This window comes from Stenella coeruleoalba, assembly GCF_951394435.1.
Source record: "Stenella coeruleoalba genome assembly, chromosome: 20".
Taxonomy (NCBI): domain Eukaryota; kingdom Metazoa; phylum Chordata; class Mammalia; order Artiodactyla; family Delphinidae; genus Stenella; species Stenella coeruleoalba.
In genome coordinates, this window is record NC_137166.1 from 19,170,786 (window position 1) to 19,196,358 (window position 25,573).

Consider the following 25,573-nt stretch of genomic DNA (forward strand, 5'->3'; position numbering starts at 1 on the left):
GTGGGTGTTCCCCATGGTATGTCCAGTGCCCAGCGCATACTCATTAAAAAGTGTGCAGGCTGACTGAGGGTCTCCCTGAGAGTGGTGGGCTCAGGGGGGAAACTGGAGGGGAACACCTCTGGGACAAGTTAGGATTTCGAGAAGACAAGCTGTGGATTGGGGGTGGGGAAAGTGGGTTTTTGAGAAGAAATGTTGGAAAGGAACGGAAAATGGTTGGGCTAGGACGCCGGGGGGTCCGGGGTGAGCCCCGCCCGGAGCCAGGGTGCCGGGGCGACGTGACGCAGCGCGGTTTGGCCGCTGTGGGGCGCCGTAGCCCGCGCCGTTGCCAGGGGAACGGGCCCGCGCCGGACTAGGCCCAGCCCGTCTCAGCCTCGCCCCGCGGTACAGCCAGCCCGCTCGAGCCGGAGCCGGAGGACTTGCGGGCCTAACCTCCCCCGCGCGGCCCGGGATGGGGCCCCGATCCGGGGCGCACCGCCTCCGGGTCTCGGGGACCGTCTCCGCTGCGAGAGTCTGAAGCGCCGCCGCCCTGGGGTGGGTGGGCGGCCAGGCGTGGGGGCTGAGCCGCTGAGTGACCTTGGCAAGGCCGACCTGGCTCGGTCGACGACGCGCAGGTGAGGAGCCCCCGCTGCAGTTCTCATCTCGAAGCCTGGCCTGAGCCACGGGGCCAGAGCTGCCGCCGCCCGGCCGAGCTCTGCGCCTGGATCCCGCGGCCTGGGCTCCAGGTACCGGGCAGAGCGCCCGGCTTCCTTCTCGCATTCATCCGGTTCACAGATTTGCATTGACCGTCTGCTGTGTGCCAGGCTTTTTGCCAGGCGCGGGGCCACGGAGGGCTCCAGAGAGGACGCCGCGGTTCTCCAGAACCCGCAGTGTTAAGAAGGGGCGGGGCGGGGGGTGCGGGGAGCAGGCGCCAGATACACGACTAAAGTGATTTCAGGTCGGGTTAAATGCTCTGGTGCTGAAATGAAGGGAGGTGGTGAGGGAGGGTCCGCTCTATCATGTGACATTTAAGCCAAGAGCTGAAGGTTGAAAAGGAGCCAGCATTGTGATCAGGGTAACGGTGTTTCTGGAAGAGGCAAAAGCAAATGCAAAGATCTGGAGGGAGCTGGTCCAGAGGAACAGCAAGCATGAGGGGAGCCTTGAAGGATGCGGTGGCAGTTTCAACTTTATCCTAGCAGGAGAAGGAAACCATTGAGGAGTTTTGATGAATTTCAAGTTTTGAAAAGCTCATCTCACTCTGGTGAGGTGAGCAGTGTGATTGTGACAGGGCACACCAGGAAGTCAGTTGAGGGCAATCCTAGTTCTGCCAGTCTAGCTGTGCCTCCTAGAATTTACTTAGTCTCTCTGAGACTCAGTGTCCTCATCTGTGAAAGGGGCATATTGTTCTGCATGTTGTTTATGAGGGAGAAAGTGAGGGGCCATTGGCATCTGAGACCAATGACTAGAGAGGCCTATGAGAACAATTTGAAATGATAGGACCTACCTCAGAGAGTTGTGAGGGTTTAATAAGTGAATTCCATCAAAACACTTAAAGCAGTGCCTAGCACAGAATAAGTGCCCTCTAAATGCTAGTGATGGTTATCGTTATTGTTGAAATACCATAGGGGAGCAATGACTGGGGCTTGGATTAGGGTGATGGCAGCAGAAATGGTAAGAAGTGGCTTAACTTCCTTTCTTGAAGGAGAACTGGATTTAGAGATGGGTGAGGGGTGGTCCCTGTTTTTGTGGAACTGGTGGTTCACAGTGGGAGACGGGTTTGTAAACAGATAATCACCATGAGATTCAATAAAAGCAACATTGGTACTTAATTAGCCAGGTTTTTTTCTTTTGTTTTTCTTACTTATCTGTTCTGTCACAACTTTGTTCTTAATGACAGTTTCTTGGTGGGTGTTCCTCAAGGCTTGCTTCTACCATCATGGGAGTTGATTTCCTGGTTAAAATCAAAAATGCTTGCCTCTGCTCACTGGCCTTGTTTCAGCTCCAAGTTGCTCCCTTCTTCTTGTCCTCTTTCTTTGGCTTAACTTGAATCCCAAATAGTTTGCAGTGGTTGCTTCAGGAAGAGAATGGCACAGGAAATGTCTGCAGACCACGTCAGCTCAGGAATGACTGAGGTTTCAAGCTTTTCCTGCCCTAGCATCAGACTTCTGCGTGTTGTTGATGTGAGGAGCCCAGCCACATATGAGGCCAATGGCTAGAGAGGTCTATGAGAAAGGCTTGAGGTTCCAATTCATTTTCTGGGAGGAGTTGTGATGTGTATCTCTTAGTCAAACTAGCCACTTCCCAGAATCTTAAGTCCAGAGACTTCTTTGGCACCTGTGGGTAATTCTAATAAACAAAGTACTTGCCCCTTGAAAGTTCTTTTATAAATGACATTTTGTGCTGTAAAACAGTGTGCACCATGCAGCATTTTCTTTCCAGCCCCTCCCTTAGATGGTTAAATTGGGCATCTGTTAAATCTCAGTGAAAATGGGTTTAAAAGTAGATCCTGGGAAAAAACCAGAAAACTTGTTTTGAAGTATCCATAGAAAATCACACACACAGCAACCATAAATCCTCTAGCTAAAAGAAAAGATGGTTGGGAATGAAACCTTCCTGTGGCATGCACCTTCCCTTTGGGTTCTGGAGTCATGGGGAGCTGAGCTGACCTTCAGCTGAGAACTGGAACAAGGTCCTGCCCAGCTGCTCCTCTGTTGTGCTGCCTGGTTGTCTGATTCCAGCTTTAACAAAAGCCCTAACAGCTCACAGGGAGCTCTTCAGCTGAACAACTCAGGACTTCTTCCGAGAGTGAGAAAGCATTGAACTAAAACTGAGTGCTTTTTTGTTGCATGGTTGTTAGGCAAGATTTCCTTGTTTGCCTGGCGCAGTACTGGGCTCTAGATCACACGAGCACATTTGGTCCACATGGCAGCCGACTGGGGCCAGGAGGGTAAGAGATGACACCCTTCAGTTATTTATTTGATGTATTTTTTTTTTCAAAAGTAGTACATGCACATGGTAAAAAAAAAAAAAAAAAAAAAAAAAAAAAAAAAAATCCAAACAGCACCAAGGAGTACATAGTAGAAGCAAATCTCTCTCATCCCCAGCCACTGGATCACCTTCTCACAGGCTATCCCTATGTTTGCTTTCTTGCATTTCTTTCCAGAGAGAATCTGTGCATGTAGGAACGGAGGTGTCTATCCATCCACCTTGGTTTTCACTCACTCGCAGCACACTCTACAACGGTCCCACATCTTGCTTTTCTGCTTAATTGTGTATCAAAAGTCATTTCATCCCTCATTATTTTTGATGTTATATAGCATTCTATTGTGTGCATGTGCCATATATTTGTTTATATTGTTTTTTGTCCTTTATTATTACAAACAAGACTGCAATGAATCTTTGTGCACTTCATGAGCATATGTATAAGATAAATACCTAGAAATGGAATGTCTTGGCTCAAGGGTATATGTGTTCTCAAGTTTGGTAGACATTACCAAATTGCTTTCCAGCTAACCTTTTTGAAAAATAAATAAAGGAGAGATCCAAAGAGATGGCTTTGTGAAATTTGCCCACCAGGTTCCTCAATCTGTGTGGCAACGCAGGGACCAGAACCAGGCTATGTCTCCAGGCCTAGCCCTCTTCCCTGGTTCCAACCTGTTTCTCCCTGCTGGTAACTCAGATCCCCAGGCCCTCCAAGCCCCCACATCAGCCCTGTCATCTCTCTTCTGACCCCATCACTGTACCTTCCCAGTTCTGTGGCCTCTACCGACAAACCCTCTGGTAACTAAGTAGATTCTTTCCTGAAATTCTCAGACATCTTGCAGAAATGCAGGGATGCCTACAGACTCTCCAGGGCTGGTACTTTTCACCTCAGTCTGGTTCTTTTACAATGCTGTTCATGAATCTCAGAACAGCATTCCTAAATATTTTTTTTTGGTGAGAGTAGAGGTGGGCAAGTGGGAAGTGGACCAGTCAGGTAACTATTCTGTAGTTCATAATGAGAACCTGAAATGGTAAGATTTTCCTCACTTAAATTGGCATATAAATTAAGGTAGCCTAACCTTATTTGGAAAATGCTATTTTAGACTTTTAGCAAGTCAATGTTAACATAGATTATTGTCATCCTAGCAATGGCCTTCCCCTTGTTGGGACAGGGAGGGACCTGCACAGGCCCTCCAGCCTGCCTCAGAAGCCGGGTGGGCCCTTGGCTTACCAGGGCAGTGGCTACCTTTGGCCTAACACTCCACGGGGCCTCTTTGCTCTTGTCTTCTTTCTGTCTCCACCAGCTTACCTCTGTTGTTTGTTTGTGGCAGCAGAAGGTACTTGAGAATCTTTTGTCAAGGTCCACATACCTCTCAGCCCACCAAAGATGCTGCAGGGCATCAGGGAGCTTGTGGGCTTGACCCCCACTTCTCACCCAACTCCTCCCAGTACACAGGGCTGCTGGGCTGCTGCCCTCCCTAGGCCAGCCTGCTGTGGTGTCACCACCCCCCATGCCTTTTCGCTTCTTGCTCATGCCCTCCTTCCCAGTGTGAATAGAAAGCTTTCTAAAAACATCCATCACCTTTATGTCAACTCCCCTGTTTAAACTTTCTGTGATTCCCTGTGGCTCTTTCAACAGTGCCTAAACTTACTCACCTGGCCTCCTGTGATCACCTTGTTACTGAACCAAAGTCGGATCTGCTTGCCCAACACGTAGCAAAGCCAATCTGCTGACACCAGGCTGTGGTGAAAGCAAGTACAGTGTTTACCGCAGGATGCCAAGCAAAGGGAGTGGGAGACATGCCTCAGGTCCACTCCAGCTTGGTCTTTGAGTTAGAATTTTCTTTTTTTTTTGGTGGGGGGAGGGAGGAGAACAAAGAGGCTGGGATTAATCATCGTCCTGTGACATTTTTGTGACATTTCTTAATTGTAGTTTCAGGAGTCAGAATGTCTCTGGTTTATGATTCTTTGGCCAGGTGGTCCATGGCTCAGGGATCTGTTAGCTCATCTTGCCCTGGAGAAACAACCTGAGTTTGTACATTAATGATGACATCTATAGTAGCAATTTTAGTACATTAATGATGTCATCGACAACAGCAGTTTTAGTCATGTGACTCTGGTTGTTTAGTGTTCAGTTAGCACAGGATTGAGGTCAGAGGTGACTTGAAAGGGAGTAAAGTTTTGGATAGAGAGGTTAATCATAATCTTGGTTAGGGAACTTGGTTTTAGGGGCACTTGGTTTCAACCTAGGATCTGACCCTGCAACTTCCCAGGGCTCATCTCTCTCTCTCTCTCTCTCTCTCTCTCTCTCTCTCTCTCTCTCTCTCTGTGGATCTTGCTCTCTGACCCCAAACCCACCCACTCTGTGTTCTGTCATACTGAATGGCTGGCCCTTGCAGGGCTGCCAGAATACCCATTCACCCACTTCCCTGAAATCTGTCTGGGCCCCCAGAAAGCAAGCCCCTGAGGGCAGGAACATGGTCTCATCTTTAACGCACAAGGGGGCTGGACCGCAATAAGCACTGACTGGGCCAAGGCATGAGTGCACAAGCTGGCCATGTTGTCTGGTAGCAGAACCGCGCATCTTTGAATCTGGTCTCCTAGGGAAGTGCTGAGAGGGGTAGGACAGCCAGAGAAGTCCCTGGGTCTGGTGACAGTGCCTGGTCCCATCCATGCTTGAAGCCTCATCTTGGATTCTCTCCTACCTCCAAGCCCTTTTAATCAAAATTTTTGGGGCCAAAAGAATTTGTGGCCACCAACTCCACAAGGGAAAATATCATCAGTTAAGAGTTGGTTGTTTCAGGCTTTTGTTGCAGGTGGCATGGTACCAGGCTGCCACCCCTGCAAGGGACTTACACCCAACAGCACCATCCCCTCATCCATGGTCTCATACAAGTGGTACCTCTCTGGGCCAAGGGTACTGGGGTTCGGTATCAGAGCAACCCCTAAGGCTGTTTGTGGTAGGCCCCTGGCCTCAGGTGGTGACTCCTCCTGCCTCAGGTGTCAGGGTTGCAGCAGCACTGGGGGTGCCTGTGGCCACTGCCAGCCCACTCTGGCAGTGAGAACCTGTCAGCTAGCCATGTACCTCTGCTTCTTTCTTTATAAACTACCTCAAGGTGTTGGGTTATTCAGGTGTGAGGATGGCAAAGAGAAAGTCAGGACTTAGGAATCCCAATTAATGGGTTCCCTTCAAAGAAGTTGCCCTGGTGACATGGCTGGAGAACCTATGTGGAAGCCACAGGGATTTGTCCTCCTGAGCAGAACTGCCCAGCTCAACTGTATACACTGGGCTTGACCAGTGTTTGTTTCTTTGTTTCCAAAAATCAAGGACAAAGATTTGCCACCTCTGGGGACATTCCAAATAAAGTGAGGCCAGCTTTTTGATCATCTTTGTCATCTTTGATCAAAGCTGAGAAGTTTAGAATGGCAGTCCAGTGGCCCAGCTCTTATGACAATGTGTTCCTTGGGACTACTAACTTAAGAAAGCGACTTGAACCAACCCCATCACTTTGGGCATAACCTCATAAAACCTCACAGAATATCAGATGCAGTAGCCTCCTCAGTCTGGAGAGATGAGGACACCCCAGAGGGCTATTTTAAGGGTAATCATAACGTCTACCATTTAGGGAACATTTATGTGTCAACGCTTTACCTACAGTTTTGCTGATCTATATACAGCCCTAGGTAGGCATCCCTACCCCTGTTTTTCAGATGAAGAAACTCAAGCCACTCAGCTAGTAAGTGAAGAACCAGGACTTGAACCTAGATCTGTTTCCTCCAAAGCTGGGGCTCTTTTTTCACCTTTCATTGCTTTTTACTGAAGACAAAGCAAGTGACCAAAGAATTCCAGTGGAGTCCCTGGGAGAAAACTAGGGTCACTCCATTTAGCTTTGTGATGAGGCTACTCAGACTCTCCAAGTTTGGTTTACAGGAGGCTCTGGGCCTCAGGTGGGATGAAGGGCAGAGTGGCTGAGTGTGAGTGTCTGGTAGCTAGGGTAACAGCCATGGGGCTGGCGTGGGGCGGGGGGTGGGGGTACGGGTGCCTGGCGACTGTGCAGATTGAAGACAGGGCAGAACGGCCCAGATGGCTTTGGGTGAGTCAGGATTCCTCATCATTTACCGTGCCCGCATTTCCTTTTATTTCAGATGTTTTCAAGTCAGAAAACATTTACTGAGCACCAACTGTGTACAAGGTATGTTCTGGGTGCTTGGGGGAGGGGTTGTGGGGAACAGAGGTGAATGAATCACAGTACCTTTGCTGCCCTTAGGGGGAGCTGGCATAACAGGGGGGCAGACATGGAGATGGCAAAGTGTTCCAAACAGCAAAGTGACTTGCCCAATAAAGACTGAGCATGAGGGCCCCCTGACTAACTTGGGACATCAGGGAAAGCTTCCTGGATGAGGTGATGCTTGCAGTGGGCTCTGAAGGTCAGGTCACATTTTGTTGGGTTTAGAAGTGAGGAAGGTGTTCAAGGCAGATGTGCTGAGCAGGGTCTGCCATACCCTTTGGCTTAGTCAGACTCCCTGGCCAACAGGCATGGACTCCTGAAAGGAGAGTCCAGCTGCCAGGGTTTTTTCTGCAGCTCTTGACCTTCCCACCAAGAGCTCCGAATTGGCCTGTCTACCCAGGTGGGGCACTGCCTGCCCAGGCTCTGGTCCCACCTCAGGCCCAGAAGATACTGGGGTTGGGCTCTTTCTCCTGTAATGACAGGCCTACCCGTCTGCCCTGCATGTATCTTTGAGCACTGAGTCAGCTCTTGGGCTGAGTGATGGTGGGATGGGGGTAAAGAGTGCTGCCATCTGGTGGTTTGGCTCTGACCAAGGCCTGTCTTTCCCTGAACTCCCTCAAGTGAGTCAAAGGCATCAGTTCACTTTTTTGTTCTCACTGTACCAGACCCACATTTACTTAGAGAAACATGGTCATTTCCACTGCTGGAGGGAACCAATGAGGATTCCTCCCCTCTCTTGTGTGCTGGCTTCTCTCCAGCCAAGAAGCCCCAGGTAGCTTATCTGAGGCACAGGGGACATGGTTCAGGGTCCCCTAGTCCTTAAAGGGATTACATGCTTGCTGAGGGGCAGAGGCCAGGTCCCTCTTTTGAACACCTCCACTCCCTGTTTCCCTAAGCAAAGTGTAACGGGGCCCTCTCTGACACTTGCATTTGGGCCTCAGGACAGAGGTGACTAATCCTGACAGAATCAGCATGTGTTCTCATCGCTCTGGCCTCAGCCTGATATTGTTACCAGATGAGAACATGTCTTATTGGGTTTAACTCTGATGGCTGTGGAGACAGAGCAGAATAACAGGCAGTCACACTGTGAGCTGAATAAACCCTGGAACTTCCTACCTTGTCCTGGCTAGGACTGGGGCCAGAACTTGCTCTGGGGCTTTGAGACTAGCACTCTACTGCCATCCTTCCTCACTGCCAGGCTCCTCTTGCTAGGGCCCCGGATTCCCCTGCAGAGTAGCTGGAGATGGCTTCACATACTAGCCTGCCCCTCCTGCTGAAACCTGACTGCAGGCACGGGGCTCTGGGCTCCAGCCTGGGCCTCCTCAGGCTAATGATCTTTCTACCCTTTCTCCCTCTGGAGATGAACATCTGCAACAAGCCCTCTAACAAGACAGCCCCTGAGAAGAATGTGTGGACAGCACCTGCACAGGCCAGCGGACCCTCCCCGGAGCTGCAGGGCCAGCGGTCCCGCCGGAATGGGTGGAGCTGGCCCCCTCACCCGCTCCAGATTGTGGCCTGGCTGCTGTACCTCTTCTTTGCTGTGATTGGCTTTGGGGTCCTTGTTCCCCTCCTGCCTCACCACTGGGTGCCTGCTGGCTATGCTGTATCCTTGGGAAAGTGTGGGACTGGTACATAGAGGAGTGGGGACAATGGATGGAGGGACATGGGCGAGGCCTGAAGCTGGGTTCCAGAGCCTCAGAGAGTGCAAATGGGCCCTGTCTCTGCCTGGGGGGACCAGTTGCCTACCTGCCTGGCCTCCAACCCCCATCTGACCCCTCTGCCTGATTGGGTGAGGGAACAGGCCTAACGAACCTTAGAGCGTTGAAAGCCCCACACAGATGGGAACCTCATCAACTGAGGTACCACGAGAGCAATTACAGAAGAGAACCTTAAAGCTCTCTTTAAGCTAATTGTGTCCAGAGCTCAACAAGGGATAAAAGAGAGTAACTTATTCCATTTATGAAATAATTTTTCACTTTTTGGAAAGAATAATGGTAGAATTCCTTTACATGGTAAGTTTCCTGGTACATTTAAAATATGGTTTTATTTACAGAGATTATTATGCTGTACCCAGGACTGTTTAGGAGCTCATCGATTTTATAAATCAGACTCTTTTAGGGTAAGGTTGAATTGACAAGAGGAGGGACAGATATGCCCTGGAAGCTCCTGGGAATTGTGACAAATATGAACTTGCCTGAACTTAGTGATGTGACTGCCCCAGCCCTGGCCACGACCCCCAGGAGCAGAGGATGTGGCTGCAAGTCTGGGCGGTAGAGGGGCTGCATGTGGCCATGTGCCCCAGTCCAGAGGGTGCCCATGAGAATGTGCCTTGGTGTGTGTGCTTCATGGAGATGGTTCTGTGGGCCTCTGGGAGAAGGTGGCCTAGGGTGAGCTAAAGGAGTTAGCAGGGATGAATTTGAAAGTCTCAGGCGTAGAGTCAGCACCCTTCACCTCAGCCCTTTCAGAGCTGCACAAGGCCGAGCAGCTTCTGCCAACTCTCCGCATCTTAGCCTCCTCCGCTATCCGACAGGAGGAGTCCTGCCTGCTTCCCAGGCAGGGGACAAGGAGCACACAAGGATGTGTGTGTGTGAGCACCGGAACATATGAGCCATGAATGTGAGCATGCTCGCTTGGGAAACCATAGAGCCCCTGGCTGGTGGGTAGCCAGGGCAGGTGGGTGGAGAAAGACTCGAGAGAAGGTTGTTGGTCTCCGACGCCAGCAGTGTCACTGAGGGGCTTCCTGGTTCACTGGGGCCCAGGGCCTAGTCATCAACTTTGTACATGAAAACTAGACTTTCTCTGAGGTGACCAGCAGGGCTTAGTCAGTGCTCTTAAGTAGAATGCTTCATGGAACATTCCTCCCATGATCCAGAATGGGTACACCACTCACTCAGGACTACCTGGCTTTCTGCCATCAGTGTACCTGGGAAGCCAGATTAATAACCACATGTTTTGGAGTGAGCAGAATCAGAGCAAATAACAGTAACCAAGAATAACTAGCATTTACTGAGCACTTATATGTGCCAGGCACTGTGCCAACCCCTATACATGGATGATCTTGTTCAACTCTCATAATAATCTGTAAGGAAGGTGTTCTCCCCACTTTCATAAAAGAAATTGGGGCTCAGAGAGATTATAAAGTGGTTTTTTTTAATTTTTATTTATTTTATTTTTGGCTGTGTTGGGTCTTTGTTGCTGCACGTGGGCTTTCCTCTGGTTGTGGCGAGCGGGGGCTACTCTTCATTGCGGTGCGAGGGCTTCTCATGCGGTGGCTTCTCTTGTTGTGGAGCATGGGCTCTAGGCGCTCAGGCTTCAGTAGTTGTGGCGCGTGGGCTCAGTAGTTGTGGCTTGCAGGCTCTAGAGCACAGGCTCAGTAGTTGTGGCGCACGGGCTTAGTTGCTCCGCGGCATGTGGGATCTTCCCGGCCCAGGGCTCGAACCCGTGTCCCCTGCCTTGGCAGGCAGATTCTTAACCACTGTGCCACCAGGGAAGCCCTCAGAGAGATTAAATGACTTCCTGAGGTCACACAATTGCTACCCAGTGAGGCCAGAAGGACTGCTCAGGCAGTCTGACTCTGAGGCAGCGGGATGGTTTGAGGGTTTTGTCCTCCCCATATTTATTGCTTTGGGCAATGCTGGAGGCTCTTAGAACCACCTGGTTTGGCACTCCCATTTCCAGGCCTGAATGGTTCTCTGTCCTCCCATCAAAGCTACCTTCCTTCTGCAGGCTCCCTCAGGGGTCCCTGCAGAATGAGGTAGGGTAAGGGTGTATACCAAGCACTCACCTTGCACCTAGAACTTGCCTGGGCCCTAGGGTTGCAAAGATGGGTAAAACAGGGCCCCAGCTCTAGGTGTTCCGCTTCCAACAGGAGGAAAGCCTTGTAGATTGGAGATCATCACATGGTAAGTATGGGGGTAGGGATTCATACAGCAGACTGTGGGTGCAGGAGGAGGGCCACGTAGACCAACATCACCACCCAGATGCACCCACCTGTTGCTCTCAGCTCCCCTCCTTCCCTCTTCCTGGCCTCTCTAGGTACTTTTGGCTCTCTGCCCCTTTCCTTATCACCTATATCCAGTCAGTCATCAAGTCCTGTTGATTTTGCCTCCTAAAAATCTATTGTATTTGCCCTCTTTTCTCCCCACTGCCATCTGCCTCTTTTACCTAGATGACCATTTTGTTTCCAAACAGGTCTCCCCACACATGCTCTCACCCTGGCCAGTCCATCTCTATCCCTGCAGCCAGAGTGCCCTTTCAAAAAACAAATATGATAAAGTTACTCCCCAGCTTAACACCCTCTAATAGCTTCTTCCTGCCTTAAGGTTCAAGATCATCATGGCTCTCCACATTCTGGACTCTGCTTATCTCCCCAGCATCTTCTTATTTCCTCTGTTGTTCTCTGTTGCAACAACACTGGTCTCTGCCTGGAAGCTCCTAGCCTCTCTCTCCACCCCAATACCCAGCTAAGTTAGAAGTCAAGACCTAGCAGCTCATGGGCCAGTTTGGCCTACAGATTTTTTTTTTTTAATTGAGGGATAACGAACACACAAAATGGACATATCTTAAGTATTTCTTTGGCAGGTACATTTAAAAAATTATTTATTTCCTTGTCAACATTTAAAAAATGAGGCGCCTCATATATCCGGACACAAATCCATATTTCTGGTTCCTTCTGAAAAGCCAGAATTTGGTGACATGGGCTCTCTTTCTTGCATGGCACCAATAAGCTGAGCTGGAACCACACATCTAGTTGGGACTCTGCTTGTTCCCAGTACCCAGCCAGGCTCCCTTTCCTCTTTATATTACCTGCCATGTTCCTGTTATCTGTTTCTCTCTAAGTCTCAGCTGAGATGATACTTCCTCAGGGAAACTTTCCAGACCCCTTCAGACTAGATGAGGTCACCCAGTTACAAACTCACATAGTCCCCTGAACTTTCGTTATTGCAATCAACCTACTCTGTGTTTTCTGCCAGACTGTAGGCTCCTTGGGGCTAGGGACAAAGTCTGTCTTGCTCCTGCCATATCCTCAGTGCCTGGCATAGAGAAAGACCTCAGTAAATAGCTGAATGAATGAACCAGTGGGGTGGGGGGGAGGGAAGAAGTGTTGGAGCAGGCAGGAAACTAAATGTTTGCCCACATTCAGTGTGTCTGAAGAGAGCCTGGAATGGTAAGGAGTAGTGGTTGGTGATACCAGAGAGGTTTGAGAGGATCCAGAGGAAAAGGGGCCGTGAACACTGAGCTGAAGAGTAAACTTTAGCTTGAGAGCCACTGCAGGAGTTTAAGCAGGCAAGGCTTTAGGTTTAAGCTTTTCAGAGCTCACTACCCAAGTAAAGGGTACTCAAGGGGATGCAGACATGAGAAGCAGAGTCAGGAGACTATGGAATAACCCAGGCAAGAGGTGACAGCCTGACCCACAGCCAGGGCCGTAGGGATAGAGAGGTTGTGTTGGGCCACAGGATTGTCTCTTTCAGCTCTGGTATAGCACATTAGGGTGGGGCCTGGCTCCTGCAGACATGTAGGAAAATTTGGCTGCTAGGAAGAGGAAGAAAAAAAGGAGGTTGGACAGCTGATGGATGGAGGAGTGATGGAGAGATGATGTCTACTTGGCTAGCAAGAGGATGGATGGATGGATCGACAGATAGCTAGATGGAGGGTGGATGGCTGCCTGGGTGGAATCTATTAGTGAAGTTTTACGCATTCACTTTGCAGTAAGTTGTCAGCATACTGTGTCCAGCATTTGGTCCAACTGCTGAGCCGATAGATCCTGGAAGATCTGTGTTTCAGGAATTAGCCATGCTGCCCCCTGGGCAGCCCCTGAACATGTTAGGCCATCCCAGACATTCAGCCCCAGGCCTCCAAGTACCTGGACTCTAGACTGGGGAGGCAGTGGATATATGAGGCCCTGTCTGCAAGTGATTCTCCAACTGGCCTGGCTGCTGGAAGAGGATGTCTTCTTCCTTCTCAGAGCTGACTTCCTGTGAAAGCAAGATAAACAAGCTTAGAACTTATATTTTGGGTCCTTCAACCTTTAGAGGATGATCTCTTTCAGTCTCATTTCACCATTTAAAATCGGAAACCAGGTCAGATTCTGAGGTAGGATCAGCCAGGGCCTACACCAGGCCTGGATTAGTGAGGCCAGGGCCCTGTAGTTGGTCTCCTCAGCAGCAGCAGGCAGTGCTGGCTTGTGAGCTCCATTACCAGATAGCCCCTCTGCTCTTCCATATGGGGCGCAGGTATGAGGTGGCACAGGTAGGAGGTGGCACAGGCAGAGAGTCTCTGCACTGGGGAGTCACATGTAGGTAGAGAGCAGTTCTCTGGCCACAGGAAGCAGAAGTGGGGCTCTCAGCCGGCAGTGTGGAGTGAGTCTTTAACCTGTTGGGCCAGTGCATGGGCGCCATCTTTGCTGGTCACCTCGTGGTGCACCTGACTGCTGTTTCCATCGACCCAGCAGATGCCAATGTGCGGGACAAGAGCTATGCTGGGCCCCTGCCCATCTTCAACCGCAGCCAACATGCACACGTCATTGAAGACCTGCACTGCAACTTGTGCGACGTGGATGTGTGAGTGCGTGTGGACTGGGTGTGTGTGGCCGATGAGTGTGCCCGGGGAACTGCCAGTGGGAGCTGAAGGCAGACAGGGGCATGCCCAGGCTTTACAGTCATTCTGAAGCCTCAGAACCCTCTTATTTCACACAGTCAAGAATCTTAGTGGAGTGACAGAGAACTGGGTGAGGGAGAAGGTGATTGGAAACAGAAGATGAGGAATAGCATTTCCAACAAAGTAGGACAATTGGCCCTGCCACAAACACTTCTGATGACTAACTCCACCAGTAACCACCCCCCTTCTCTCACCAGCATTCCCAGGTATGGGCAGAGAGGGGAGCAACACTTGACTCCTTACCATGTGCTAAGTGCTTATGAACAACCACCCTGCAGAGTGGGCAACATCTTTCTCACTTCACAGAGGAGGAAGAGTCCAATGCTCAGAAAGGCTGAGTGGCCTGAGGTTGGTCATATGGCTACTGGGCAGCCAGATTCACAACCCAGCCTGCCTGGCCCCAAAGCCAATACTGCTATCCTTGTTTATGCACGAGGAATCTGAGGCCCAGAGAGGCCAAGTGACTTACTCCAGGTCACATTGAGGGGTCAGAATGTACAGAGCCCATACCCCCTTGGCTGGTCCAGACTGCCTCCCTAAGCCCCTCTCTGGAGGATCCCAGTCTCCCAGCCTTAGGTAGGGGATCAGGGATGGGGGTATGGTTCAAGGCTAGCTCCACACTTTTAATATTAAGCCCCAAGCAGCCTGTTGAAGGGGTTCTGTCCACAGGACAGAGAAAGAGCCAATGGCATTAAGATGCTGAGGACTTTGGCATCAGACCATCCTTTCTTTCACTAGACACCAGTCAGCGCGTTGTTCCTCAGTGGATGCCCTGGCAGTTGCTGCGTATTCCAGGGCTCCATTCTGTTCTGGGGGAGGGGGTCGAAATTTATTCTTCCACTGTCTTTTGGCCTTTCCTGGTTCCTCCCTGGGGCAGGGAGACCCTCTTGCATTCCTAATGTAGCCTCACCTCACCTGACCCACTGCGGTGAACTGCTTACTGCTCACCCAGATGTCTGCTTACCCCTCTTCCTTTGGCTCCCTTTGGATTAGCCCAGATAGACTGGGGTTTTCTGGAAGAATGCCAGGAAAATTCCCATAGTCTGGCAGAGAAACAGGGACTCAAAAAATGGCGATGTCAGGAAGAGCAACGCAGGCCCTGGGTCCAGCAGCCTTGCTCTCTTCTGCTCCCTGGCCGGGCAGAGGGGGTCCTTGCTTGGAAAGGAAACTCCGTTTTCGTTTCACGCCACCATCACCCGGGTGCACTGTCCCAGAGCGGGACAGTATAACGCCGCCTACACCTCCTCCCGCCGCTGGGTACACCTCCCGTCCCCGCCCCCACCCCCACCCCCACCCCCACCCCGTCTCTTCAGAAGCGCTGCTTCCTCCGGGTGCGCCGCCCCACAGTGCCCCCCGCCAGAGGGCGCGCGTGCTCCCCTTTGACGCGCTCCGCTCTCCGCTTAGGCGCGGGTGGGTGACCCGCTCCAGGCGGGGAACCGGCAACCCCCCAGCCAGGCCGGGCAGCAAAAGGCGGGAGAAGCCCGCAACCGTGCTGTGCCCCCTCCCCACCGCAGGAGTGCTCGTTCCAAGCACTGCAGCGCCTGCAACAAATGCGTGTGCGGCTTCGACCACCACTGCAAGTGGCTCAACAACTGCGTGGGCGAGAGGAACTACCGGTGAGAGCCAGGCCCGGGCCACAGGGGTGCCTGGCGATGCCTGTGTCTGTGCGAGCCAGGGGCCTTGAACCTGTGTATGGGGTGGGGTGGTCATAGGGGTACTTGGGGGACCTGTGCGCTGGTGTGCGTTAGTGTGTGTGCTGGTCTGAGGGTGATGCTCCCGATGGCTTCCGCCTGAGAGCGATGAGGGTAGGTTTGGAGTCTTTCTCCTGCTGGCCCAGGGAAAGGTGGGGAGCCTGTTGGGGGTGGCCGCCTATATTCACATTTGCCCTAAGGCTTTGGCTTCGTGAGGAGTCAGGGCTGTGGGGTCAGAGGCCCAGCTCCCCATCCTAACCACCAGCCCTTCTGAGCTCTGGGCCCTTGCCCAGCTGGAGCACCTGGGTGCTGACAGCTGCCCACGGCTGGGCCCAGGCTCTTTCTACACAGTGTGGCATCTGCCTTACTGGGCGTCCTGCTCCTCGTGCTGGTGGCCACTTATGTCTTTGTGGAGTTCTTTGTCAACCCCATGCAGCTGCGTACCAACCGCCACTTTGAAGGTCAGTGTGGGCTCCAGGCCCACTCCCATCCCCCAACCCTGGGCCTGTTCTGGTCACTGGTTACATCCCTGGCTGAGCACAGTCTGCCTGTGCCTTGCAGTCTTGAAGAATCACACAGATGTGTGGTTCGTGTTCCTGCCTGCTGCCCCTGTGGAGACACAGGCTCCTGCCATCCTGGCTCTGGCTGCCCTTCTCATCCTTCTGGGCCTGCTCTCCACAGCCCTGCTCGGCCACCTGCTCTGCTTCCACATTTATCTCAGTAAGTGGCCCTTGCCCCTACCCCCACATATACACCCACACATGCCTTTCAGGGGATGGGAGTCCCTAAGCTAGAGGAAGTTACCCAGTTTGGGCTGTAGAGCCCTGAAACTATGCCCCTTCCTAGCGCTGGCTCTCTAATGGTGACCTGGTCTCACTCCATGGCTTAGTGTATATGGGGACAATGGTTTTAGCCTGTGGTTGGGTACCCTCCCTCACCTTCTGAACTCCAGGGTTCCTTTTCCATTGCACTGAGCCCTCTCTTCACCCCCTCAGTGTGGCACAAGCTCACCACCTATGAATACATCGTGCAGCATCGTCCGCCCCAGGAGGCAAAGGGGGCCCACAGGGAGCTTGAGTCATGTCCCCCCAGGATGCGGCCCATTCAGGTATAGAAGTGGCCCAGAGGGCTGAGGGAGTGGGAGAAGGGGTGTGGGAGGGGTGGTGGGCTGTGCAACGAGTAGCCAGTGACAAGACAGGGCAAAGGGAAGCGGGCCTGGAAGAGCAGCTGGGGTAGGGGGTGCTGGAGGCAGCAGAGGCGAGGGCAAGCCTGTACTAAGCACGTGCCTACTTGCTCAAGTGTGGGCACAGCCAGAGGAAGCCCTGTGTTTCCCCGACCCCAGGGGAAAGGCTCGAAGCATGTGCTGGAGGGCACAGAACATGGGAGCCTGGAAGCAGGCAGGTTGGGGCCGCAGGAGAAGAGAGAGGGATGGATCAAGGACTGGGTCACCAGGATAGAGCCATCAGTTCTTTCCACCTGTGACCCTGAGCCCTTATACCCATTACCTCATTTAAATCTTGAAACAGCCCATGAGGCAGGTAATGCTACCGTACCCATGTTGCAGATGAACAGATTGAGGCCAAGAAAGATTAAGCAAGCTGGGTCTAGGAAGAGTTAAGGTCTCTGCACTCTGAAGCAGGAATCCTCCAGCCCAGGCTCGGGGCCTGGCCAGCCCAGCTGTTGATCAGCCTATCCCCATTCCCATGCCCCTTGGCTTCCTGAGGTCAGCAGCTGGGGGTGGGGTGGTCCAGTCCTTGGAGCCCCCAGGGACTGGGAAGGCAGGGGGCCCAGGCAGGCCTGGTTGGGAAGGCTGAGCCCTGGATCCGAAGTCCTCATGGCAACTGGACACAAACACAGGCTGGTGGGTGGATTGGGGGAGTGCTTGGGACCCCACCTCTCCTGTTCTCATCGCCAGGGGTGGGCCAGGCTGCCAGGCCTGGGTAGGCCTGGGGGAGTGATGGCTGTTGGTGGAGACCCCCTCCCCCCCCCGCAACTGCCACACTGATGGGTACCTGCCCTGGTGCTGGGCACGGAACCCATGTAAGCACAGTGGCAGCCATCCCGGGAGTGGGCACCATCCCTATCCCCACTTCACAGAGGAGACTGAGGCTCAGAGAGGTAGGCAGGAGACTTTCTCAAGCTTCACAGCCAGTGCCCATTGAGGCAGGGCTGGCCCTGGGATCCCCAGACTTGAATGCTCAGGACCCCTGCTCTGTAGTTACCGCCTGCTTAGGCTTTGGGGCCAGATGTGCCAGCAGCAAGGGCATTTAATACCATCGGAAAATGACCTGAGGGAGACGTCGGCAGAGGGAGAAGGGGTGTGTTTGTCCCATCGCGCAGAGGAGAGCTGAGGCTGAGAGGTGCCATGTACCATTCAGGAATGTGCAAGTGTTGAATGTCTCTGAGGGAGGATTGTAGGGACAGCTGGGGGAGGGGAATTTGAATGGGAACACCCTGGTGGCACCCTCATACTTCCCCAGCTGGCTAGGGCCTGGCTCCTGGCCCATTCTGGCCCCTCAGGCTTCTGAGACCATTCTCTACTGCTGCCCTGCCCTCTGCCCTACACTTCTAGAACCCAGGGGCACCAGGGTAGGCTTTGCCGCCTCTCTCCTGGGCCCTGGAGGGGTGCTAGGTGCACACTGGTGAAGAGGAAATGTGTGGGGGAAGGATTCCCTTGGCGTCCCAGCCCTTGTGACTGGCCTTTGACTCCTTCCTCTTCCCCAGGGCTCCTCTGCTCAGGCTGGCACCCCCACACTCCTCCCCAAAGGGCCAGCCTGGGCAGGTGTTGGGCACAGGGCTTGCCCAGGGTTCATTCTCTGCCTCTGTGTAGCCAGCCGGTGACTGGCTGGGCTCTGGCCCCCAGATCTGCTAGGGCCATCCAGCAGGCAGCCTCCCCACCCCCACCCTGAGCAGGAATGTGGGAGGGGCCCCACTCTGGAGCCGTTGCCCCCAAACATAGGCTTGTTTTAGAGACGGTGTTCCTGTTACAGTGTCGTCTCTGCATTAGTCAGGATGCCCGGGTCTCCATGGAAACGACTGCCGAGTCGCGACAGCTGTCCGGTGCCCTACCCCCAGCCACCCCACATCCTCCGCCAGGCTCCCTTCTCGGACTGTTTTTCCTGGCTTTTGTTTCCTCACCTGCAGTCCTCTTGGGTGTGGCTCGGCGCTTGCTGCATGCTGGGGTGCAAGCGTAGGCCACCCCTGCTACCTCCTGGCTTCAGACCCCTTCACTTTCAGGGGTTGGGTCTGCTACTACCATGGTCACTGTGAGGATCAGCGACTAAACAAGACAGAGAACACCCATACGCCTGGTCCCAGGTGGGGCTGTGGCACTGTTTTTTCCACCACCTATTGCTTCCCTTTACCGGTAGAAGTTGGGGAGACTGCTCATCCCCCCACTCCCCGCCAGCAGCTGAGATTGTGTCTGGTACTCTGAGGACTCAGCTCCGAGGGAACCATGGATTCCTGCAGGTAGCCTCGCAGCCTCGGGTGCACACCCGGGTGTGTGAACTGCCCAGTCTCCCAACTAGGGAAAAACATCGGTTCAGAGACTGGAGCCCTGGGAGGAGCCAGGAGCAGGAGAGGGCCTCTCTGAGTCCCTCTTCTCCCCAACCCAACTTGGCCAGAACAGCTCTAGACTGGGTACGTTGGACACATGAGGCTGGAGGCTTCCTGGAGGAGGTGGAGTTTGACTAAATGAAGTGAGGAAAATGGTGGGGGTGGGGTAAGGTACAAACACAGGTGTTTTAAGCCTCGTTCTGCGTTGGGGTTTTCCCAGCATACCTGGGAAGCCTGAAGGACAGCCCTAGACCTCTGTGCCCAGACCTCCCACAGTGACCAGTAAGGGGGTGTTGCATCCAAGACAGAGTGGGCCCAGGACCCAGAAGGCCCTGGACCCACACCTGGCCTCCCAGCCTCCCTCACCTCCATCTTCCCCAGGAGATGGAGTTCTACATGCGGACCTTCAGCCATGTGCGCCCAGAGCCCCCTGGCCAGGCCAGGCCTGCCTCAGTGAATGCTAAGTGAGTGCAACCTGGGCAAGTGCCACCTCACATCTCCCATTGGCATGGCAGGGCCATCGAGGTGGGAGAAAGGGGTTAGGCCAAAGCCAAGGCACAGGTCTTGGTCCAGGCTATCATGGCCTGGGACAGATCAATGTGCCTTTCCAGCTAGGAAGGGAGGCTTATTTTAGGACCTCCAACAGGGTGGGATTTGAAGGAACAACAGCATCCAGGATTTATCCTCCCACTTCCCCTTCAGCTCCTCCCGGTTCCTTGCCACCCGCGGCCACGTGGAGCCTCCACTGCCCTCCTCCCCAGAGACTCTCGCTCTGCCCCCCCGGATCCGACCCCAGGTAGGGGGGGACTGTGCTGGGCCCCCTGCCCGGGTGGAAGGGGATGGGAAAGAAGTCTCTACCCCTCTCCACTCCTGCGCGTCTTTTGGCGATGTGAGGTCTGGGGAAGGGGTACTCAGGCTTCCCCCTGTCTCTGCAGAAAAAAAGGAAGCGGCGCATGTATAAGGTACGGACCTCCAGAACCTTGGACCGGGAGGCCCCGTTGCCCAGGCTGCCGGGTGAGCGCCCCTTCCTGACCGGATCCTGCTCGGGGAGCTACGAGGGAGGGAAAGGTAGGGCCCTAAGTGAGTAGCAGCTCCTAGTCTCACGTTCCCTTCCGGCCCCATAGGGCCGCGGACCTCCGGCCGCCGCTCTAGCTCGTCGTCGGATTCCGCTGACGCCAGCCCTGCAGGCGCCTACCACTCGGCGTCAGCCGAGTCCATGGACGAGATTCCAGTGGCTCAGACGCGCCTAGGCAGCGCCGGGCTGGCGCTGCAGGCGCGTGCGCCGGCCGTTTTCGTAAGCCCGAGTAGCGGCGATCCCGGTGCGCGGGGCGGCCCGGAAGCCGGTCCCGCTTAGCTGGGACAAGAAACAGGGATGGCGGAGGAAAGGCGGGACAGACTCTCTATGCAACACCCCCACCCCCGCCGTACTGAGTGCACTTTAGGGGCCGCTAAGGGCCGGCGGGATCGGCCCCCTCCCCCACGACTCAGCAATAACAGCCCCACCAGCCGTGATGCTCCAATAAACTTTTTTATGCTTTTGCGGAGTTAGTGCATACCTTCTTAATGGCAAGGGCCACGGGCCCTCCTGGAGCCGGACCATTGCAAGTCAGCCTAGGGGCAGAGGTTGAGGTGGGTTCCCCCCACACACACACCGTACGCTGGGTGGCCACCCAGATTGTCATATGGAGAAGCTCAGGTACGGGGCTCCTGGTTGGGAAAGGTCCTGGAAGCTGCCTGGAGGAGGTTATTTTTCTTGAAGTTAGGGTTTGCACTTGGAGAGAGGAGGGGAAGCAGGCTTTGGGGTCGGGAGGCAGCAGCGGAAGCAGAGACTGCGAGGCTAACACCGGTTTGGGGTGGGAATAAATGAGGACGCGGACCCAGGAAGTCCAGGAGCTTTTCCCTGGCCGCGGGAGAGACGTCGGTGTACCAGCATTTTGGGGCTGGCACTCGTGATTCGTTTACTGTCCCCTCCCGCCCCCAATGACCCGGAGTTGTGACCTGGGATGCCACACGTTCATTGGAGAGCTGTGGTCTTGAGCCAGCTTTAGACCCCACTGTCACTAAGGGAAGGGACCTTCCCACTCCTCTGCACGCCGCGGCCCCCCCCCCCCCCGCCCCCCGCCAAAGGCCTTCGGTTGCTGCTCTGGGAAGTTGGATCTCCCCTGGAGGCAGGGATCAGCTTTGAACTTCAGGTCTGGTCACCCCAGCCACAGATGCAGCGGGATGAGACTATCGCAGCAGCTCCGCCCCCGCGGAGAGCGGAGAGGGCGGGGTCGGGTAGGTGGAGCCAGCGTGACCTTGGTCACTCTCCCGCCGAGACAGCCCCGGGGGTGGGACTCGCCGTCTCTATGGAGACCGAGAAACAAGGGAATAATACGGCGGAACCGCCCGGCCTGCAGTCCCGCCCCAGAGCCGGCAGGGAGCAGAGCTGCGGAGCCGCCTAGTCTCCTGCGTCCATCGGTCCATTCTTGCGTCTTTCTTTCTGTCCATCGAACGTGCACTGCAGGAACAGCCACGAGGGAGAAGCCGGTAGGAGACCCCGGCGCCGACCACTCTAATCAATATCCTGCACGATAAGAAGGGGGTGGGGTGGGAGCGGCCTGGGAGGGGTCCCAACCCTGGATGGTACCGAGTTGAGGACACCAGCTGAGTGGTCCTGCCCTGGGCCCAAACGTTCCACCCCCCACCCCCAACTCCTTGCTGACTGATTACTCCAGCTGTCCCAGCGGGAGCGAGCGTGGCCTGCAGACCCCTGGGACCGGGGCCTGTGACTTGGCACCACCTGATCAGCCTGAAATTACCAAGAATCCATCTTCTCACAGACAGAAGTGAGCACAGGTGCAGGGTCCTGCTAGGCCCCTGGAACAAGCATCCTGTGGCACTCAAGCTCCCCCAGACTTTACCCTTGGTGAACAAAGTGCGGGTCTCCTTCAGATTGCTGGTGGGAGATTGCAGTGTAGGGAGAGGGAAGGGGAGTGCTGTTTGAAAGGGATTCTGGACCCACCGAGTTGCTGCAGTGTAGGGGCTGTGGGTGATCCCAGTTCCAGAAACTGCAACTTAGGGATGGGTGAGTGTGGTGACCCGGGGAGGGTTTTCAGTGTTAAGGCCAGTGGTAGTGGAAGGCGGGTAGGCAGGCAGGCTCCAGGCTGTGGTCACTGGAGGCTCTATTATAAAAGGGAGAGGTGGAAGATAGTTGCTGAGGACACAACTGAGGGTGTGGTCAGGGGCTGCAGATGTATGGAGAGAGGGTGAGTTGTGAGGCTCTGGTTAGGGGTCTCAGTAAAGCCTGTGGGTGTGTGAACGGGGGACCCAGTCCCAGGGCTTCCCGTGTATGGATGGAAGTGGCTGCAGTGCAGGGCTGAGGGTGTGGTCAGGGAGGCCTCAGTACCAGGCTGTGTTACATGGAGGGAGTTTCAGTGCAGAGCTGAGGGTGTGGTTGGGGACTGCAGTGGGTACTGTGGGCAAGTGTGGGGAAGACCCTTTAGTGCAGGGCTGAGGGTTATTACTGGGGGGCCTCAGTACAGGGCTGTTAGTATATGTGTGGGGCGTGCATGCTGAGGGAATGGCCCGGGGCCCTTTGTCCCAGGTCTGTGGGTGTGGTCAGGGGACTGCAGTAAGGGGTGTGGGGGGGCACTTCAGGGCTAGTGTGGTCAGGGAGGTCTGAGTACCAGGTTAAGGGGTGTGGTCAGTGGGACTAAGGCCGAAGGTATGGAGGGCCAGGGCTAAGTGCACACAGCTGTGAGAGTGTGGACTAGTGTGGTGGTGCTCAGGGTGTGGCCAGGAGGCCTCCATAGAGGGCTGAAGGTGTAGACATTGGGGAAGTGTGCTTCAGCGCAGAGCGTAGGTGTGAGGATTACAGGGCCAAGGCCACGGTCTCACTTGCCGTCATGCCTCTAGGGGCTCATAACTCTACAACCCCCACTCAGGCTAGCCCCTCAATCTCCTGCTCGTCCTAAACTCCACAAATTGGGACGTTACAGCCCCAATGGCTGGAAAGGGGCCAGGAAGCCACGGTTGTGCCCCAGGTGCTGGGAGTGCTGCTGTGCCCCACCCGTAAGCCCATTCTCCAGCCCAGCCCAGCCCAGCAGCACTGGGAGCTTCTCCCTGAGCTGCCCTGACACCATCCTGCCCTTAGCAACATTCTCCAAGCAGTACCACCCTCCCTTAGCAACTGTCTCCAGGCTTCACAAACTGTGGCCAGGGCAGCCCCAAGTTCCCCTTCCCTCATGTTTTTGTTTAATAGCAAATAGTAACAAGGTCCCAGCTGGGCCAGCTGCACCCCTGCCTGTGCTCTGGCTCCCTTCTCAGCCTGGGCTGGGTCTTGCGGGGTACTCATGACCCTGAGAGAGACACTGTCCTCACTAAATACCTGCCCAAGCAGCAGCCTGGCCTGGTCCTGACCCAGCCTGGCATGGAACTCCCAGGGAGGGGGCCCGCTCTGCCACCCTGACTTCCACCCAAGCAGGCCTTGTGCCAGGGCCAGACAAAGCCATGGCCCCAGCTGCTGCTCTCACAGTTTTTCTGGACAGTGCTACTCTGTTCCCAGCCTGGTGCGAGCATCATGATTTCATCTTCTGAACTCTACTCTGAGCCAGGCTGGCATTAAGTGACAGGACCTTTCCTCTCGGGGCTCTTCCTCACGGCTCTGGGGCCCAGTCAGACATTTGAGTACTGGCCCCTTTCTGCAGGCAGCTCCATCTCCAGCTCTGAGGGTATGTGGCAGAAGTGCCTGCAACTTCAGCCTTGCAGGTTTTGAGGTAGAGGCAGTGATGCTCTGTGCCTTGGGGGGTGGTGGGGAGAGCTTGGCTAGGAGGTGACCAAGGTGGGTCCCTAACAGGGTGGCATGGCAGCGAGCACAGATGTGGCTGGGCTGGAGGAAAGCTTCCGCAAGTTTGCCATCCATGGTGATCCCAAGGCCAGTGGGCACGAGCTGAATGGCAAGAACTGGGCCAAGCTGTGCAAGGACTGCAAGGTGGCTGACGGAAAGGCTGTGACAGGGACCGATGTCGACATCGTCTTCTCCAAAGTCAAGTGAGCCCCAGGCATTCCCTGCTTCTGATGTTCCCAGAAGGGGAATTGGGGGGCTGGAACCAGGGAGGATGTGGAGAAGGGGGAAAACTCATGGTGTCCACATATCTGGCAGGGGGAAGTCTGCCCGGGTCATCAACTATGAGGAGTTCAAGAAGGCCCTAGAAGAGCTGGCACCCAAGCGATTCAAGGGGAAGAGCAAGGAGGAGGCCTTTGATGCCATCTGCCAGCTGGTGGCAGGCAAGGAACCAGCCAATGTGGGTGTTACTGTAAGTGCCCTGATGGTCTCGGCTGGCCACTGAGGGGGGGGTATGGGGAATCTTGGCTGGGGTTGGAAGGGCTGGGCTCCCTAACCAGGTACCCCTGGGGGAACTCTGTCCAAACAGAAAGCAAAAACAGGGGGTGCTGTGGAACGCCTGACTGACACCAGCAAGTACACGGGCTCCCACAAGGAACGCTTCGATGAGAGCGGCAAGGGCAAGGGCATTGCTGGGCGGCAGGACATCCTGGATGACAGTGGCTATGTGAGTGCCTACAAGAATGCAGGTACCTATGATGCCAAGGTGAAGAAGTGAGGCCTGGGAAGGCCCCCCCTAGCACGGCTGCCCCTGCCAGAGGCTCAGGCCTGCGCCTAAGGGGCATGTGGAGCAAGAGAGCCCGGTCCCCTCCTTGCTGGATCTGCCGCCCAGCGCTTCCTGCCCAGCCCTGTGGGGTCAGCCCACCAGACCTCTGACCCAGATTGCTCTGCATCCCCTTCCCCTTTTTCTTTCCCCCTCGACTTCTGTCTGTCTGAGGAGAGTCTGTGCCTATAGCCTCACCACCCCAACCTCGCCCCGGGCATGGCTAACCCCTGCCTGCTTGCCTCATATTTAAGCTGCTGCTCTGGCCAAGTGCCTAATTCTTACCCGGACCTCAATAAAGCCACCTTTTGTACCAATATGGCCTGGTCAGGTATATGACAACAAGGGTAATGACATTCACACCCCACGACCCCTCTGTCATCAACCCCTTCCAAGTCGCACTCTGCTGATTCTTCCACTGGCATCCCTGCCCAGAAAAAGACACACACCAGGCCCCTTCCATTAGCACAGGGCCAGGCTGAATGAGGATGCTCTATAGGAAAATCAAAAGCCTTTTACCTCAGCCCTGACCTAGAGTTCTGACATCATGGCTATCTTCCCGCAATTAGGGCCTCAGTCTTGGCCTCTCGGCTTTCACAGCAGGTGGGGGCGATGAGACAGCAAACTCAGATTGGGCTAAGCATTGGTGGGGCCCAGTGCCAGGCCTCAGCTCTAAGCTTGCTGACAGGCCTCCACTCCAGAGGGCTACCAAGGTGAGTCATTCTGGGCTGCATCTCAGAATATCAGAAAATGCAAGACAGCAGACAGTAGACAGTTCAACTCCCAATTTTATAGCTGAGGAAACTCAGGCCCAGAGGGTGAAAGGGCTTTT

General features: G+C 54.5%; 2 protein-coding genes across 3 annotated transcripts; both read left to right on the plus strand.

Annotated features, from left to right (window-relative positions):
• The first annotated feature begins 524 nt into the window (after positions 1 to 524).
• Positions 525 to 20,632, plus strand: ZDHHC1 (zDHHC palmitoyltransferase 1). 2 transcript variants are annotated; one of them, XM_079906434.1, is made up of 12 exons: positions 525 to 611; positions 7,105 to 7,151; positions 8,548 to 8,815; positions 13,639 to 13,747; positions 15,359 to 15,460; positions 15,872 to 15,996; positions 16,097 to 16,255; positions 16,531 to 16,643; positions 19,475 to 19,557; positions 19,796 to 19,889; positions 20,029 to 20,107; positions 20,218 to 20,632. In XM_079906434.1, the coding sequence occupies exons 3-12, from the start codon at positions 8,548 to 8,550 to the stop codon at positions 20,445 to 20,447; spliced, it is 1,362 nt and encodes a 453-aa protein (XP_079762560.1). In that variant the 5' UTR covers positions 525 to 611; positions 7,105 to 7,151; the 3' UTR covers positions 20,448 to 20,632. The 2 variants fall into 2 exon arrangements, with proteins under 2 accessions (XP_079762560.1, XP_079762559.1); XM_079906433.1 differs by having other exon boundaries at positions 8,548 to 8,790; positions 13,572 to 13,747.
• Positions 20,633 to 21,453: 821 nt separating this feature from the next.
• Positions 21,454 to 25,058, plus strand: TPPP3 (tubulin polymerization promoting protein family member 3). Its single transcript, XM_079906455.1, has 4 exons — positions 21,454 to 21,622; positions 23,931 to 24,124; positions 24,237 to 24,390; positions 24,508 to 25,058. Exons 2-4 carry the CDS (start codon positions 23,937 to 23,939, stop codon positions 24,694 to 24,696), a joined length of 531 nt encoding a protein of 176 aa, XP_079762581.1. The 5' UTR covers positions 21,454 to 21,622; positions 23,931 to 23,936; the 3' UTR covers positions 24,697 to 25,058.
• The last annotated feature ends 515 nt before the right edge of the window (positions 25,059 to 25,573 follow it).

Coding starts and splice junctions, on each gene's coding strand:
- ZDHHC1 (XM_079906433.1), top strand. CDS start 8,548: ATGAACATCTGCAACAAGCCCTCTAACAAGACAGCCCCTGAGAAGAAT. Junction 13,748..15,358: donor AACTTGTGCGACGTGGATGT/GTGAGTGCGTGT, acceptor TCCCCACCGCAG/GAGTGCTCGTTCCAAGCACT. Junction 20,108..20,217: donor CCCGTTGCCCAGGCTGCCGG/GTGAGCGCCCCT, acceptor CCGGCCCCATAG/GGCCGCGGACCTCCGGCCGC.
- TPPP3 (XM_079906455.1), top strand. CDS start 23,937: ATGGCAGCGAGCACAGATGTGGCTGGGCTGGAGGAAAGCTTCCGCAAG. Junction 24,125..24,236: donor ATCGTCTTCTCCAAAGTCAA/GTGAGCCCCAGG, acceptor CATATCTGGCAG/GGGGAAGTCTGCCCGGGTCA. Junction 24,391..24,507: donor CAGCCAATGTGGGTGTTACT/GTAAGTGCCCTG, acceptor CTGTCCAAACAG/AAAGCAAAAACAGGGGGTGC.